Source organism: Natrix helvetica (assembly GCF_964273705.1).
Source record: "Natrix helvetica genome assembly, chromosome: 1".
Taxonomy (NCBI): domain Eukaryota; kingdom Metazoa; phylum Chordata; class Lepidosauria; order Squamata; family Natricidae; genus Natrix; species Natrix helvetica.
The window spans coordinates 309993094-310012175 of NC_138548.1; the positions used below are offsets into that span (position 1 = coordinate 309993094).

The following is a 19082-nucleotide window of genomic DNA, read 5'->3' on the forward strand; positions in this document are numbered from 1 at the left end:
TCCTCAAACAGGTGGTGGAGGTGTGCAAGTTCTCTAACATCCACCAGCTCCATGACATTGTCATGGAGGAGTGGAAGAGGACTCCAGTGACAACCTGTGAAGCTCTAGTGAACTCTATGCCCAAGGAGGTTAAGGCAGTGCTGGAAAATAATGGCGGCCACACAAAATAGTGACACTTTGGGCCCCATTTGGACATTATCACTTAGGGGTGTACTCACTTTTGCTAGCAGTTTGGACATTAATGGCTGTGTGTTGGCTATTTTGAGGGGCCAGTATATTTACACTGTTATACAAGCTGTATACTCACTACTTTACATTGTAGCCAAGTGTCATTTCTTCAGTGTTGTCACATGAAAAGATATATTTAAATATTTACAAAATGTGAGGGGGTGTACTCACTTCTGGGATATACTGTAGATAAATAAGAGCGGAAAAAATACCAAGCCCTACGGGACCCTGCAAAGTCGTAGGCAAGGGCTGGATTTCTCACCTCATAGGAATTAACACCGACTGAAAACAGCCATAGATAGCAGAGGATTGCAGAGCCCCCCATTCCCAATCCCCAAAGCCGCTCCAGAAGTATACCGTGGTTAATATCGAAAGCTGCCGGGGTGTCAAGTAGAGCAAGGATATATGCACTATCCCCATCCTGCTCCCACCAGAGATCATCAAAAAGCACAACCAATGCCATTTCTGTCCCATATCCAGGCTTGAATCCTGACTGGTAGGGGTGTAGATAATCCATTTCATCCAGAAACCTCTGGAGCTGCTGTGCAACCACCTTCTCAATAACCTTCCCCAAAAAGGGAAGATTGGAGACAGGTCAGGAATTATCCAACAGGGTGGAATCCAGAGATGGCTTCTTGAGAAGAGGGCAGACCACAGGCTAAGTGCTGAGTCACCCCTGTAGGGAAGCATTAATCACTGGCAGAGTCCACCCACCTGTCACCTCCTGGGAAGCTTTCACAAGCCATGAAGGACATGGGTCTAAAACACAGGTGCTTGTGTGCATACTCTAGGATCCTATCCACTTCCTCAGGAGCAACAGGATCAAATTGTCTCCAGATCAGGGCAAGAACCGGCCCGGGGCCTCCATTGGACCAGCAATCACGCCAGCATCTAACTGGGAACGAAGTTGAGTGATTTTGTCTTCCAGAAAATCCACACGTTCCTCAGCGCACCCCTTCAGGTGAACCTCAGTCACTTCCTTTCCTAGGAGATGGATCTACTTCAACTCTCAAGAAACTCATTGCCACCAGACTTTGATGACAAGGGGGGCAAAGACAAGTCCAATTCCATAGGCACTGTTCCAACACCAAATCAGGTATGTAACCACTATTCTTAGTTGGGCCCGGGATAACCTGGGACAGGCCAATGGAAGTCATGGTTCCCACGAAATCCTGGGCTACCTCTGACCCCACCCCCAGGGATGGCAGATGGAAATCCCCCAGAACTATAAGCCTGGGGAACTTCACTGCCAACCCTGTGGTGAGGTCCAAGAGACTGCATAGATAAACTGCCATGTAGCAGGGAGCAGCAATCCCACCTGATCCCTTAAGCCCAACCTAAGAAAAAGGGTCTCACAGCCAGGCACTTATGGAGCCATGCCCCTGGAGGCAGCCAGTGATTCTCTGGTAACAACAGCCACACACCCTCCCTAGCCCTGAGGTCTAGGCTAGTGCCATGCTCCATAACATAATGGGCACATTTCTAAGAGGGAACACTCCCTCTATGCCCAGCCAAGTCTCTGTTATACAAGCCAGATCTTAAAACTATCATAATTTTCATGAGATAATATGCACAAGAGTCTCCTGAGACCTGAAATTTCTAGTTTAAATCTTATACAATTTATAAAGTGACATTGCAGATGTTTAACTGCAACAATCTAATTGCTGATATCGATATATTAGTAGTTATTTATAGCCTAATATTAAACTTGCTTCCTCTAAAGAGATCAAAGTAGCAGTATAATTTGTCCCTTACTGCCAAGTCTTTTATTGTATTTATGAGGCTGATGGAGTTATATATCCAGCATGAATTGGAACTGGTTTATTTTATTTAAAATATTTGGCCATCTATTTTAAACACCACTCTGGGCAGCTCGAAACAGTAGCACTCAGTAACTAAAAAAATAATAAACCATAAAACCATAAACACAAAAAACTTTTTAAGGTTTTCTAATTCTAGTTCAATTATCTAATCACTATCACACAGGATTTATCGTGCTTAAAAATCATGTTTAAAGATAAGCTTCTAGCCCTTCATTAGACTATGTCAATTTAATACCTTGTCCCTGTTCTTCTAAATATGTTTTACAGCTTACATTCCCAAGCTATTCTCAACATAACTTTGGTTGTTGTTCTTAAATGTATTCACTCCATTGTTTGGTTAAAGGCTGCAACTCAGGGCTTTTTGCTTAGATAGATTTTTATTTGCCAAACAAAAGAAAGGTGATTTGGGGAATAGGATAAGTATACTCTTACCAATTTGCCTCCTGCCTTATCCATCACCGTAACTATTTCATGGCAATCATTTTGTGAGTTAATACAATACACCAAAAAATTGAAATGTGATCACCATTTAAAATACATGGGAACTCCTGCTGTAAAGCTTTAAATTATTTATGTTTGCTACATCTATTCCTATTTTCCAATCAAATATATAGCAAAAATAGCACATTTAGCCCATTTTATTTTCTATTATACATGACTTTAGGTGCCATTTATGGCAGATCAATCCAAAATTAATTCTTCCATGTTATGCATTAATTGCAGTTGTACATTATAATAGATAACGAAATGCTGTAATTTCTTGACAGATTTTGTGTGCAGTTAACAGCAAAGCACGGTTCATATTCATGAAGTGTAAGATATAATAGCAGCATTTTATTGTTATGAAATGTTTTAATTTTAAAAAATCCAAATTCAGGGATACAAGAGTATATTATGACAGTAACTCCACACAGAGCTATTCTTAACTTCCTTGATGTCAATGAAGCCAGTTCATCTACATATACATAGAATTGTAAGTTTTCTATCAGAAATAACCTGATTTAGTATTAATATGCTGATTAAAAAGAGCTCTGATAACTCTGAATACTAATCAGAGTATTACATACTTTTAGTAAATGCAGAACTTGATGGCAAAAGTTAACTTGATTGATAACAATAAATAACCATCTTGGCTGCATCTATTTCATGGAAACAGATGACACAACAAAATGCAACTTGTTAATAAATCCTCTCGGGGCAAATTCTTTTATTCATTTCAAAACAAACTGTATCTACTGTTTATTCTAACTAAGGTGTGTAACCAAAAATCCAGGATATTTCATGAACGAGTTGACTTTAAAGCTATAGAAAGATTTTATACAAAACATTCACATATGTACATAACAGCTATTTTAAAGAAAAGGTGATTTGAATGTCCTTTTATACTTTACATTAAAAATGATCCCTTCCCTCTTTTCACATATGGTTCAGGCAAACATTCAAATTACATAAGTTAGATTTCAAGTTGATAATCTTAATTACATGTGAACTACAAAATGTAAAACTTAAGAAGTGCCAACAAACAAGTTCATTCAAGTACAATATATGTTAAAAATATATATATTTATTTCAAACTTCAGGTGCTTTATCTGATACAGACCATTCATGATTTAAATAAACATGAGAACATCTGAGATAAGAAACAAGAAATGTTTAGATCAGAGACTAGAAATACTTAATTCACTTTTTTTCTAAAGTCCGCAAGAAATATTTTTAAAAAAGACATTTCTGCTTTGCTCAATTCTGTTTGGGAAATGGCCTCGAAGAATCACAATTGATATCCCAATTATTGGATGAAGATGAAGAATGGTCCATATCCGTGTTCTGACTATAAGCAGTCAGAAAGCAATTTCCACTTTCCTGCTTTTGACTGGCAGACATAGGGTACGTTGTTCCCAAAAACGTCTGGTGAGTGAGAACGTTAAAATGACTGAATTGATGAGGCACACTTAATTGTCTATTGTACATCTGAAAGCTGAGAGGAATTTGTTCATCTGAATTAGTCCTCTCCCCTTCAGCACAGCAGGTAGTTGAAACAGGAGTAACTGGCTGTATATCTAGCATGTCAATTTTAGAAGTCTCTTCTGTCAGATAGTGTTGTTCTTCAGAAGACAGCAGTGCATTACTTTGAGAGTTTTGCCTAGAGTCTGTTCCGTGTGGTCCTTTGGTCTCTGTCTGTAAATCTTCCAAATGGGAATCACAGTTTGAGGCATCATTGCAAACTTCTATTTGTGATGCTTCATCCTCTGAATCCAGAGACATGTCCTCCTCATCCTTTTCATCGTTTTCTATAAGAGCTACATTAAGAAGAGAAAAATCCTACTCTATTGAAATGGAAAGTTTATCTAAAAATACTATGCACTACTCACACCGTTTTAGGCTTCAGGTCTCAAAGTCGCATATCACTTAAGGTTGGTCTTCTGTCATTTTTGTTCACTTACTCAACACACACATAACCCTCTTGTGAACGTCCGGATATTCCGATGCTAAAAGCTTCCGCGAAATGTGTTCATGCTTACCGTTGGGAAACCCCAACTTCCAGCTCCAAAGGATTTAATGTCAAAACAGCATCTAAAGTTATACAGTAGGTCAGAATTTTGTACGAAAATTACCCATCACAATTACCGACACTCTCTCTCACTGCTTGTTTTCTACACTTCAAGCTCTGTCATCTTTATCCTAACCCTTTTACATTTCATGGAGTTTCTTGAATACCCTATCAGACCAATTTCATATTAATATGGTGTACAACACTACGACTCTCTTTCTTACTTTTATAATGTGTTTTGCAGTTTAGAAATATTACATTCTTTACTTATACTGAAGCATATATGCACTAGATTCCTCATTTCAAGTAATCTAGCTAGATACATGTGAGATAAATTAAACTATATTATTACCTGTTTGTTTGTCATAATCAGTGGGAGAAGGCAGACTTTCTTCAGTAACTGAGTTGTGGCAGCCAACTAGAGTTTTGAAGTTGTGCATAAACGAACTGACAGTAGTAACCACTATTCCATTATCAGCATAACTTGCAAAGGTTGACACATTCTTTTCTAAGCAGAGAGGGGGGAAATGTTCATTATATGATAACAACATGTTTGTGTAGATATGTGTATATATATATATATATATATATGAAAATCATAATTATTTTCTACCTGTCAGAAATACCACATGCCTCTGCTGAATATTCTGATATTGAAGTTTTATGAGACACTCTAATTCTGGAGTAGTTCGTGTTTGAGAATCACAGCTATGGTATGCCAGAATCTCAACCATGTGTTTCTTTTGATAAGCACTCAGAAGTGCTAGTAAGTTCATGGCATTTTTATTTGTTCTGTTGGAAGAAAAACAATGTATGATCTGCATTTATATAATATAAGCATTGTAGACAAAATTACCAAGCCAATTTCTAATTTTCTACAGAAGAAGCAAAAATTAAGACTGTAGACATTGTTTAAAACAAATGAAGGCTATTAAATGAAAGCATGGTTTTGAAGTATACAAAAAAAAATAGCAGTTTACACTTTTACCTTAAGAGGGGTTTTAAAAATGAAAATAGAAAACAATGTTCTCGCAATAAATGGGAAATGGTAGGCAAAAAAGAACTTTAACAAATATAAAGAATGATTGATGTAGCTACTACCAGATCAATTTCAAGTTATCTTTTTTTAATACAATAATTCTTGCATACCTAATACATACCTTACAAGCTCTTTTAGTTTTTTCTGTATTTTACAGTGGATTTTCCATTGCCACTTTTCATCTGGAGTACTCAACTCTTCAAGGAACTTCAGAAACTCATGAAGTTTATCTAATTTTGAAAACAGAATGTAAACCCTAGCTTATATTTTTTTAAAATAGGAATTAGATAAATTTGCACAAGACACGCAGCACAAAGCTTGACCAGAAGCTTTTATTAGTAGCATGTCGCTAAAGCAACTCTAGGAAAAAATTACTGACTTCAAGTAAGACTCATGATAGGAAACATGACTTTCATTTGGAAATATTAATCTTAATTTTTAAAAATCAATTAAATTTAAGAGTCTCCCCATTTTGTTAAGTTTGGTTGTGATAATCAATAAGCTAATTTTACAAATATTACAAAGAAATTCAAAACCAAATGTAGTATTAAAAATTATAGCTAAATTATTTTTGTTAAGCCTTTTATGCAAATTACATTTATGAAAGATACTATAAATAATAAAGTATTTTTAAAAACATTAATAACATTCCCAATTATTTGTTTTCTTCTTTCCTGCTCCCCTGCATTAACCTTTCATGCTAAATTTTCATAACAGCATAGTATTACCAGAGTTAACAACAATACAAAACTGTGATTAATATAAATCAGTATGTGATGGATTGATCTGAGTATCTGAGTCTCTAGTAACTGCTATTGTTATTACTGATTACTGTTATTACATTTAAGTACAAGACACTGCAGCTTTACAGGTAGTCCTGTATTACAGGTAACTTACTACTATTTGTTTAAGGACTGTTCAAAGTTACAATAACACTGAAAAAGTGACTTATGATCTATCCTCAAAGTTATGACCATCATACCACTCCCACAGTGATAGGATCACAATTCAAACACTTAGCAACCAGCTAACATATATATATGATGGTTGCAGCATCCTGTGGTGGCAATTTGCAATCTTTCCAGGTTTCTGACAAGCTAAGTCAACGGGAAGAGGGGGAGTCACTAAATGATTATGGTAAAAATGGTTATAAAATTGGGTTGGGTCAGGTCATGTGATGAGTCAATAACCACATAATTTAACAACCAAAATTCTAGTCCCAATTTTCTTTGTAGGTCAAGGACTATCTATAAAGTCATAAGTAAATAATAGACCCAAGGAATCAGGGACATTTCAACTGAGCAACAATAAAAAATAAAGTGGAAATGTCTGTGGATTGAGGATATTTATTCCTTACTTCTGGACAGAACATCCACAGGAATTGTTTTACAAAAATTTCAATTGCTGAACAGCGTTTTCACTATTAGTGAAGATTTTTAAAGTAACATAACGATTTTTTTGACCTAAAGAACAGAATTTTATAGCATTATTTTATAACAAAATTCTAAAAGGGTTAGAATAAAGCAAAAAATAGAACCCCAATTATAAATTCATATTTTACTATATGAAGCCCTTAGATCTATTAGGAACATAAAATAATTTGAAGAATGTGTCCTAAGCTTTAGTGAGGATGAGCCTTACCAACACTGACAGATTCCGGGTTGAGAACAGATTCATCAGATACAATGAAGCCACCAGAAACAAACAAGTCATTGTAAGTACGATTTTTCACATCATCCAAACTTTCAACACCAGCAAAACTGACACATGGGAGTCTCTTCAAAGATACTAAACATGGTATCTATTTAAAGAAAGCAAATAAAAAGAATTAGACACTGGTACAATAGAATAAATTAGTTAAAATTAGACACTTGTTAACAATAGCATTCCTTATTTATATTAATATCTTGCATTGATAGCTTATGGCTTACTAGTCTCCTTACATTTTTAAAAAGATTAACAAAGTCTGTGCATAAAACAGAAAAAAAATTGATTTCCACATGTGAATTTCTTGCTCTTATCCTCACCCAACCATTTCTGCCCTGGACAATTATGCTTTGTATTTTTGGGGCAGGAGGGGAGGAGGGAGAAACCAACACTTTCAGGCCATATACAGACCAACTTGTTGTAGTCGAACACTTCAGTTTTGCCACAAATTACCCCAAACCAGTTGTTGTTAACATAGAACATTCAAACATAATATATTCTACATATTATGAAAACCACTGCAGTGTGCTTAAGTGCATTTCATTTACCTTATGAATTAGATGTGCAATATCTTCATTTTGAATAATTACAAGCAATTTATCCAGCTCGGCTCTTCTTCTCAAGAATTGCTCAGGATGGCACTCTGTATTACCTAATTTAATAAGATATTCCTAAACCAAGTACAGAAAATTAAGTTAAAGTAATACAATTAATATTAAACCTAAAAGGAACAATTACAAAGAGATAAACATTCAGAAAATGAAACTAAACAAAGTTAGCTACAATACAATATTCTTTCACTGATCTTAACCACACACTTTTTTGGGAGAAAGGTGGGATAAAATTCTAGCAAATGCCACATTAAAATATGGCACATGCATAGCGCATCAACAAAATATCCCTTCGTTATTTAAAACATTTGTGCAGAAAGACAGATTTTTAAACTTCCTTTAAGTAACTACTATAAACCTACTGTACTTTACTGAAAGGATGGGAATTCTAAAATTTATGTGGCTTACTCACGTACAATTCCTACAATTTTCTGAAATACTGTATTTTTCGGAGTATAAGATGCTCCGAAGCATAAGTCACACCTAACCTTTGGGGAAGAAAGCAAGGGAAAATATCTGCCTCTGATTTCCCTCCTTGCAACAAACGGAACAAACAATCTATAATGTTTGTAGTGTTATATTTCAGACTATACTTGTACAGATGCTGTTAAAATTGATGTGCTTTCTGGGAGTAGAGTTATTCTCTGCTTTTAAAAGAATAGCACTTTTTAAAACAATAGCACTGGGCCTCTTCAGATCAAGCATTTATTTTAAAAAGCTTCTTCATTTTGTTAAGTTGTCTAGAATAATAATAATAAAGCATGCTTTAAAAAATAAGTCTAATAATTTGAACATTCTATAGGCATTTATAGTTGTTGACTTACCTCCTTGCAGCAAACAGCCTGATTAGCACAAGAAAAAAAATCTGCCTCTGCTTCCCAGCAATTTGCCTCATGGAGCAAACATCATCAGCTGTTAAGCTGCAGGGATTGCTAGTCCAGTGGTTCTCAACCTGTGGGTCAGGACCCCTTTGGGGGTCGAACGACCCTTTCACAGGGGTCGCCTAAGACCATCGGAAAAAACATATTTTTGATGGTCTTAGGAACAGAGACACCAATGTTATGGTTGGGGGTCATCACAACATGAGGAACTGTATTAAAGGGTCGCGGCATTGGGAAGGTTGAGAACCACTGCTATAGTCTATTGAAGCCTCCGCAAACCCCGTTTGCTGCAGAGGGGGCCGGTGGGTGGGTGGGGTTACATTCAGTGTATAAGACGCAGTCACATTTTTAGCCTCTTTTTGGGGGGGGGGGGGGAAAGGTGTGTCTTATACTACGAAAAATACGGTAGATGCACATAACTGACATACCTGCATGTACAAAGCTTACCTTTATTTCTTTGCAAAGCAAGCTTTCTTGTTCTTCGTGAATGTAGAATTTCAATGTATTTTTTCGTACATCTTGAATAATTTTGCAAATGCTGTCAAACACTTCAGGTCTTAATTGGCTAATGAAACCAGCCAGAGCAGGTTGCTTTGTAATATCTGGTTTATCCACAGGCTTTGAGATCTTCTCTGATTTTGGCAAACAATCAACAGGTGATCCTTTTGGCTCAGCTGCTAACTTTCCCTCTATGTTAGCATTCACCGGCTTGTGTTCTTTTTCTTGTTCTTTTTCTATATCCAAAACCATTGACTGATTCTGCTCATTAATGGTTGCATCTCCCTCTACACTGCTACATGGTGGCTCTGAAAGGTTTTCTTCAAAATCATTTGAGGAAGACACAGGCTCCTCCAGGGGCAAATTCAATCCACTGCTGGTAACAGAATTATCAGCTGGTCCAGCACTTTGAGTAAGGGACGCATTCTGGACACCATATGAACATGATGAAGCAACACTGTTGAGCTTTTCACTTAGTCTTTCTACATATTTATGGACAGCAATATCTGATGCTTCTAAACATATAAATTCAGAAAGTCTCATAATCCTTTCCTGGGCTGAAAAGACAGGTTTTGATATTCCACTGACATAAACAATGTTCTTCTGCTGCAGAGTTTCCTGAATCTTGTTGGTAAAGATGTTATACTCTTCTAATATGGCTGTTTCTATTATTCCACTTACTGAATGTTTACTTGACTCATAATTATTTGTTTCATATTCACATTGTTCTTCAGTTTTCACCTCTTGACCTGTGTGTATTTTATCTTCTATTTTTTCTTTTGGTAGGTCTGAAGAGGCGCAGTATGCAAATTCAGAACCAGAACTTCTTGGCCTGTTTATAATGCGGGGATCTTGTTCACAAGCATCCTTTGGTACTGAATAAGCAAACAATTCATCTGGAGACTTCAAGCCTACACAAGAAAAGTTGGTAAATTACCTCTAAAGATACTGAAAATATGCACTGAATAAGTATATAGTCAACATCAATGTATTCTGAGTGTCACTTTATTTGATACATATTGTAAAGACCATTCATTATTATAAGCATATGTCAATATATTACCCAAGTCAGATTTTGAGACATAAGCAACAGCATGTTGGCTTGCAAACTAGTCTCTGGATTACAGATTTTTCACATAAAATATTGCAGACAAGCTTGAAATAAACTAGATTTGTTTGTGCAAACAAATTTGGCTCACCAGCCAAATCTGCAAAAGTGATCAGTGCTATTGATGTCACTAAATAATATGCATTCAGCATAGATACGTTCAGGAGAGGCAGCAGAGTCAATGCTTTCTCTACTAAAACCACTATATGAAAACCTTGATTGACGAAAGGCTTGAGCAGGCTCTCTCCTCTCCAAGATGGATGCTGAAGGATAAGGGATTTTTTTTTCTTACAATCTTACAATCTGCTGTGTTTGCTGCCAGAGCTGGCTCTTTGGCAGTCTTGCTTCCTGGATTTGAATGGGGGCACTTAGGAATGACCCAAGACAACTTTGGACAGCTGTGGACCCATCCACCCAGGAAGGGGAATCTTGAAGATTGCAGCTCCTTGTGGAAGCAGCCAGAAAGTCAATTGTCTTTTTTACATCTTTTCCTAACAGCAATACATTTCTACTGGGATATTGCTCTGGTTTTTGTGCTTGAAATAGAAATTTAAATTTTAGTTTGAAGACAATTATTATAACCTAGACTTTAATTATACAATTATCAAATGGTAATGTAAAAAGTTGAGATTATAAACGTTAGTATTTTTTACTCTGTTGAAGAGAGTGTTTTTCTCATCTAGGACTTTTTAGAGGTGACGTGTATGTGTGGTGTGTGCACACGTATACATACAGAGAGAGAGAGAGACACACACACACATATCACCTCTAAATTAAATAAACAAATAAAATGTATGGATGGGATGGAAGCAAGAATGTTTTGCAAGGAAAGAAAGACAGAAAAGTGACAGGTAATGGTGTTTTAACTACTTTCCCTTTCTTTTTATTAATTTCCCTTAATTTCTTCAGCTATTTCATACTTTTTCTAACCTTTCTCATTTCCTTACCCAAAACAAATAGCACAATAGGCATATGTACATATTCACAGTACATTTTTTCAAATTAGCTATCACTTACTTTTTCAGTATTATATTGTCTTATAATCTGTACATTAGTAACAATAAATTGAACCTAATAGATGTATCCTAACTAATTTAGGACACATCTCATGTCCAATATAACTGCCTATCAACATTTCATTGACACCACAATTTCATAGTTCCCGCTGTTATAGTACTTACTTTCAACAGTGAAAGTAATGCAATTCCTTCTAATAGCCAACGATTTAGTACTCTACAGTTTAGTAGCCTAGACTTTATTAGCAGGGCATTTATATCAGGCAGGGAATGCTAATTCTATGGCACAAGATAGAATTATTATTGTCATTTGATGTTTAATGTATTTATCAGCTAAGTTAGCACACATTACTTTAAAGAACCCAAACAGGAAAAATACATAAAAATATAAAGCCCTTGGTGCATAAAGTTGCCAATTTTTATACTAAGAGAGGGTAAAGAATTAAAGCACCCAGGTTATCTGCATTTTCTCAGCACCATGAGAAGGAAATGAGGGATTTATTTTACTTTGGCTATTTTACAGAGAAAGGAAAAAAGGAAGCAACTTTCCAAATTTAATTTGAAAGGTAAGAACATCTTATGTTGCTTTCTAGATGAAGTACTGCTTGTTGATTTGCAAAAATGGAAAGAGGAAATAGTTCTACTTATTATGTCCCATGGAGCATACTATTAGACCTTCAGAAGTTGTCCAAAAGTACCTCACAATGGAAGCTTCTCTCCAAGAGTACTTTGGAGGAAACTGATGATCAACTCTCAGATGCTGAACTAAAAATTTCAGGATATCACAATAGTAGCAATAAATTTACATGGAAAAATAAAGACTATAAATGTAATTAAATCTAATTATGACATAGTAAAAACATACGTGCTGCATAAGCATTCAAATGGAATTTTTTCATTAAGATAATACAATAATACAATAGTAGAGTTGGAAGGGACCTTGGAGGTCTTCCAGTCCAACCCACTGCCCAGGCAGAAAACCCTATACTGTTTCAAACAAATGGCTATCCAACATCTTCTTAAAGACTTCCAGTGTTGGGGCATTCACAACTTCTGGAGGCAAGCTGTTCCACTGATCAATTGTTCTGTCAGGAAATTTCTCCTCAGTTCTAAGTTGCTTCTCTCCTTGATTAGTTTCCACCCATTGCTTCTTGTTCTACCCTCAGGTGCCTTGGAGAATAGTTTGACTCCCTCTTCTTTGTGGCAACCCCTGAGATATTGGAACACTGCTATCATGTCTCCCCTAGTCCTTCTTTGTCTTAAGCTAAACATACCTAGTTCCCTCAACCGTTCTTCATGTTTTAGTCTCCAGTCCCCTAATCATCTTTGTTGCTCTTTCTTCTCTGCACTCTTTCTAGAGTCTCCACATCTTTTTTACATCGTGGCGACCAAATGCTTCCAGACGCTTTCATCAAGTTAATTTTTGCACATGCAAATGGTTTTTTGGTATTTCAACGAATTTTCCTTCAACTTTATGATTATTAACTTAACAGATCATTAGAAGAATCCATTTTCAAAAACCAAAAGTTCTTATAAAATTTCCAGGGACAAACTAATACATAATGTATTTCCAACAGCCAGTACAGTAGTCTTCAGCAAATGGTGCAAAGTGATGTATAAACAGACACAAACATCCAGACGCATTATAGAGAAACATTGCAAACTTCACATATATAAAAATAATGGCTTAATGAATCTGGGCTGCCAGTAACTGATCAGTTAAGGTAAGTTGGATTAATGGCAGATAACCTAAAAGAAAATTTCATCCTAAAGCAGGGGTGTCAAACTAGATTTCTTCGAGGACCGGATCAGCATTGTAGTTCTCGCCCACCGGAAAGGGGGGGGGGAGGAGACGGGACGGATGCCTCCTGCTGCACTTTGCCAGTCCTTTGCTATTTCCAGGCCGGCCCTGCAGATTTAAGCATCCTGCGAGCCGCATCCGGCTCACGGGCCTTGAGTTTGACACCCTTGTCCTAGAGTGTCTGTGCTATTAATAAAACAATTCTAAGCTTGGAAACATTACAAATTAAACATAAATGTTTAATACAGTAAGTCTCTTATGAGCATCTACACTTAGAGCATTATATACAATTCCAAACTGCATCTGAAGAAAGATATTGTAGAGAAGGTGTCCCCAACCTCGGGGCTGCAAATCAATACTGTGGTCTGTTGGGAACCAGGCTGTGGAATTGTTGGGCGAGTGCATGGAGCTTCATATGCACACGCACAAACCCATCCCTGCTCTCCCATGCTGCTGCTGCCACTGGCAGTCCATGGAGCCAGAAAGGTTAGGGACCACTGTTGTAGAGCTCAAAAAGGTGCAAAGAAAAGCAATAAAGAAGATCAAATAGATAGGATGATGATAATAACTCTTATACAAGTATGACTACAGCATTTCTTAGAGCAGAAGTAAATAGAAAGGAAGAAATGGCTAGATGTCCATATAAGGATCAAAACAAAATTCTCTCTCTTCTGCATAAACTTATAACTTGTGCAAGTAGTTCTCACTTAATATTGGTGACTTAGCCACCATTTCTTAGAGCTACTTATGCACACACACCGATGGTTACATGATCACATTTTTAGCATTTGGTAACCAGTTCACATTTAGATGCTAGCAGCAACCTGAGGTCACATGACCACAATTTTCAGTAATTTTTTTTTGCCAGTTTCCTGAGTTTATTTTTGGTTTCCAGCAAAAAGTGCCCATTGAGTAGAATATATTTGTTTAATGACTAAAGTGTTCACTTAACAAACGCAAAAAATAAATAGGTCATAAAATCAGGCAGGGACATGAGGTGTCCTCCTTCCAAACATAATTCCAGTTTCAATTCCAGTTGTAAATCAAGGAATATTTGTAGTTGATATTTCTAAATGCTGAGTTTCAGGACAAATAAAAGTCTATATGTACTAAAAGCCTTTGCAATCCCCACATAACCTCCAAAAACTATGCAATCACAAATACTTTTTTTAGATGGGACCATTGCAAGTCCTACAAGAAAGAGACATGCCACAAGTGCAAGAATGAGCATGGGTATTTTAAGTGGGCTGCATTTCTCAAGTTTCAAACTCCGAATATACTTGCTTCAGTGGATTAATTTCCCCAATTATGTGTTTAACTGGTTGGTTGGTTTTCAGTCTTCCGAAAACTTAATGCTGAGAAAACAGGCCTCTTTTTCAGCTACCTGGATAGCAATGGGCATATGCAGTAAAGACCATCCTTCTCACCTGTTTGGTTATCTCCAAGCTTTCTCAGTTGATCCTCAGGAACTCTTCCTACCCCTCCTGAGGGAGAGCAGCAGTTAGCAAGTTTAGAGTTTCTCAATATATATATATATATATAAAGTACATCCTTTCATACTTTTTTGTTCTATAAACCAATTTAAATAATTAGCCATTCGCTCATATCAGAAAATATAAAAGTAATGTTATTAATTTCAAGTATCTTTGGATCTCGTGGAATTTTTTTCATTCAAGATTTTAATTCCAGAATTTATTGTATCTATAAACACTGCAAGAACCAGCAGGGTAGAAATTCCCGTGTTAATCATTTCTGGTGTACTAGAGGCTTGAGCCACCCAACTATGCTACTGCTGCTTTCTCACCCATATTACTTCAATAATTTCACATTTTTCATTAAAAAGATAGTTTTCATTTAGTCCATAAAAATAAATATGGAAATTACCACTAAAAGCAAGTAGATTCAGAAATAGCACAATACAGTGCTGTTAAGTTTTATCTCTTAGTAGCAATATAGTGTTTTAGAAGAAAACTGGGCTTCAAATGAATTAATGTGATGCAGCAATTTTTTAAAGCCATCCTGTTGAACAAATTGCATTTTAAAAAGAACCCTTGAGAAATTAGCCTCAGAAGAATTTGTATCATCTTTCTTTGCATAAAGTAGCATGACCATGATTTTACATAGGTCTGGATTTTTTACAAAAAATTAAAATGAACTGCTAATGAGAAATCTCATTTTTTAAACATTTTTTAGAGTTAAATGTTTCTATTGGCAATCTGAATTCAATATAGTGTTTACAACATTATTGGAACAGAATTTATCTATAAATGTTCTGCCAAGTTCCCCCATTATCTTAAATAAGTACACAGGTATGGTATGTCGTGATCACAAAAACTATCTAGTAAACAAATGCGGTCAATTAAGCGATTATATTCAAAATGGCTATTCTATGACAAATTCCCCACCAGTAATAGAAGTATTTGTTCAATTTCATTCTAAAGAAAAATAATTAAAGCAAGCTAGTCATTAACTTGCCACATAATCCAGCTTCTTCTTTTACTATGGAATAGAACCACCACACTCCTAGAAACTATGTAACTTTTTTCATTTTTTATAAATTCTATAGGTCAATAGTTGCATATACACTCATGATGGCTCTTGTAACTTGTAACACCATTATGTTACAGCTGACCATCTTTATAGCAAAAAAATAAATACCAAAATACAATTATTAACCTCCAAACAATATATTAAATCCAACATAAAAGCTAACTACTTATTTACATTTATATTGCCGCCTATTCGCACATGGCGACTCAAGGCAGCTTACAAGAATATAAAAATATCAATTAAGCTAAGAACAGATTAAATAATCAATATGATTGTAAAATTTAAATATAGGCACAAAATATTTGTACCCAGACCACACACTGTTTAATGGAAAATGGATAGTTTATATAAAAATAAAATACAAAATTTAAAGATCAAAAGAATATAAAAATATATAAAAAACAATAAAACTAAGAGAGAATCATATATAATAAAATAATCCCCTGCCCCCCACAATAACACATCATGCAACCCATTTAATGGGCTCCAGCCTCCATCCCGCTCTGAGTTCTCCAGGCCCGCTGGCAGAACCAGGTCTTCAACACCTTCCGTAAGAGTGTTAGAGGGGAGGCCATTCTAATCTCTGAAAGGATTATGTTACAGAGAGAGGGAGCCAGCAAGGAGAAGGCCCTTCTTCTGGGTCCCACCAGGTGTATCTCCCTAGGGGATGGGACCCACCACATTCTTTGCCTCCCTGCTTTCTTCCTGCTGGGTTGGGTAGATGTGACCGGCAAGAGACGGTCCCTGAGATAACCTGGTCCCAAGCCATGAAGGGCTTTAAAGGTGACAACCAGCAGCTTGAATTGCACCTAGAAGTAAATTGGCAACCAATGCAGCTCCAGCAGGAGAGGTGATACATGTACACATCGAGATCTGCACAAAACCATGCGGGCTGCTGCATTTTGCACCAATTGGCGCTTCCAGATGCTCTTCAAAGGTGCATTGCAATAGTCAAGATGGAAAGTGACTAGGGCATGAGTGACCGTAAGTGGAGATTGTTGGTCCAGGAAAGGCCATAACTGGCACACAACCCGCAGTTACACAAGGCCCTCCTGGCCACAACTGCCACCTGCTCTTCAAGCAGGAGTCATGAATCCAGGAGAACCCCCAGATTACGCACAGGGTCTGTTTGGGGTAGTGCCACCCCATCCAAGACCAAAGGTGGCAATTCTCCATGGGTCAAAGAACCCCAAACCCAAAGCTATTCGGGTTTGTCAGGGTTTAATTTTAACCTGTTGCTCCCCATCCAGCCCCTAACAGTCTCTAGGCACTGCGAGAGGGAGGACACGGCATCACTTAACTCATCACGGGCTGAGACATACTGATGATACCTCAGTCCATGGTGGCAGATGATCTCACCCAGTGATTTCATATAAATGTTGAACAGGAGCGGAGAACATTACCAAACCCTGTGGAACCGTGCAAAGCAGTGGGCGACGGCTGGATCTCTCCCCTCCTATCAACACTGATTGAGAGCGGCTGCAGAGAAAGGTAGTGAACCAGATATAGCACAGGGACCCCCACTCCCATCCCCCAAAGCCATTCCAGGAGAATACCATGGTCGATGGTATCGAAAGGTGCCCAGAAGTCAAGTAGAGCAAGGATGGATGTACTACCCCCATCCCGCTCCCGCCAGAGATCATCCAAAAACATGACCAATGCTATTTCTATCTCATATACAGGCCTGAATCCTGAGTGGTAGGGTCTAGATAATCCATTTCATCCAGAAAGCTCTGGAGCTGCCACGCAACAAACTTTCTCAATCACCTTCCTCAAAAAGGAAAGATTGGAAACAGGTCGGAAAATATCCAACTGGGTGGAATCTAACAATGGTTTCTTAAGAAGAGGGTGGACCACAGCTTCCTTAAAGTGCTGGGGCACTATTAACTCTTGTAGGGCAGCATTAATCACTGCAGAGTTCACCTGTCACCTCCCAGGAAGCTTTCACAAGCCAGGAGGGACATGGGTGTAAAATACATGTGCTTGCATGCATACTCCCTAGGATTCTGTCCACTTCCTCAGGAGCAACAGGGTCAAACTGTTCCCAGATAACAGGGCAAGAACCTGCCTCAGGGGTTTCCACTGGACCAGCAACCACGTGAGAACGAAGTTGAGCAATTTTTTCTTTCAAAAAATCTGCAAATTCCTCAGTGTGCCCCTTCAGGTGGACCTCAAATCTCCTCCTTCCCCAGGAGCAGGTGGCTCACCTTAAAGAGGGCCGCTGGGCGATTATGTGCAGATGCAATTAGTGCAGAGAAGTATTTACACTTCGTCGCACGAATCACCATGAGATAGGCCTTAATAGCAGCTCTTACCCTGTTCAATTGACTTTATCCCTTGTCTTCCGCCAGTGGCACTCTAGACGTCTCTTCTGTTTCATCCCTCTCATTTCCTCTGTATATCATGGAGGGCAGATAGGTCTACAGGTGAGGAGAGGTCACATGGATGCAATCTTATCCAGCGCCTCAGTCACCTTCCTATTCCAGTAACTAAGCGTTTGGCTGGACTGCACAGCAGATCTGTAGTTATAACCCCCAGCTCTTTCTGGAACCCTTCAGGTTCCATTAATCGACAGGAGTGGACCAATCTAATAGGTTCTGCCTCCCTGCTGGGGTGGGGGGAAGACATGCAGTGCACAGCTCTTGAGAAACTCATTGCCACCAGACTGTGATCTGACCATGACAAAAGGGACAAGTCCACCAATTGCCAGTCACATAGGCACTACTCTGACAAAAACACCAAATTGAGTGTGTGATCACTATTCCAAGTCGGGCACTGGATGACCTGGGACAGACCCATGGAAATCATGGTTTCCATGAAATCTCAGGCTACCTCTGATCCCGCCCCCAGAGATAGCAAATTGAACTCCCCCAGAACTATAAGCTTGGGGAATTCCACCGCCAGTCCGGCGGCAAGGTCCAGGAGCCCGGGTAGGGAAGCTGCCACACAGCAGGGAGGCTGGTACAGCAAAAGCAATACCACCTGATCCCTTGAGCCCAACCTAAGAAAAAGAGTCTCACAGCCAGGCACTTGTGGAGCCGTGCCCCTGGAGGCTGCTAGAGATTCCTACTTTAATACAACGAAATGGGCGTTGGTCCTTACCTGATATGCTCATTTTCTGGTAGAGTAGAGACAGCAGCCAGACTGGGGATGCTCCGGCCATTAACCAATCGGACTGAGTCTACACTTGTGATGACATCGGACCCTTGTGGCTCCTCCCCAGTTTCAGACGAAGGAAAACTGTTGACTCGAGAATTGTGAGCAAAAAGTGA

At 38.0% G+C, this 19082-nt stretch overlaps 1 protein-coding gene across 4 annotated transcripts in view; it reads right to left on the minus strand.

The window, feature by feature from the left end:
- Positions 1 to 3595: 3595 nt before the first annotated feature.
- TASOR (transcription activation suppressor) overlaps positions 3596 to 19082 on the minus strand; it is a 45038-nt gene continuing 29551 nt past the window's right edge. The window contains exons 17-25 of one of the 4 annotated variants that reach the window (XM_081939574.1): positions 14688 to 14744; positions 9285 to 10246; positions 7894 to 8016; positions 7280 to 7439; positions 5760 to 5868; positions 5213 to 5391; positions 4952 to 5107; positions 4571 to 4622; positions 4185 to 4348 (exon numbers count right to left, since the gene is read on the minus strand). In XM_081939574.1, coding sequence (XP_081795700.1) covers positions 4330 to 4348; positions 4571 to 4622; positions 4952 to 5107; positions 5213 to 5391; positions 5760 to 5868; positions 7280 to 7439; positions 7894 to 8016; positions 9285 to 10246; positions 14688 to 14744 — 1817 coding nt within the window. In that variant the 3' untranslated portion in view covers positions 4185 to 4329. Of the gene's footprint in view, positions 4623 to 4951; positions 5108 to 5212; positions 5392 to 5759; positions 5869 to 7279; positions 7440 to 7893; positions 8017 to 9284; positions 10247 to 14687; positions 14745 to 19082 lie in introns of all 4 variants that reach the window. The other 3 variants (XM_081939572.1, XM_081939575.1, XM_081939573.1) reach the window with 3 other exon arrangements.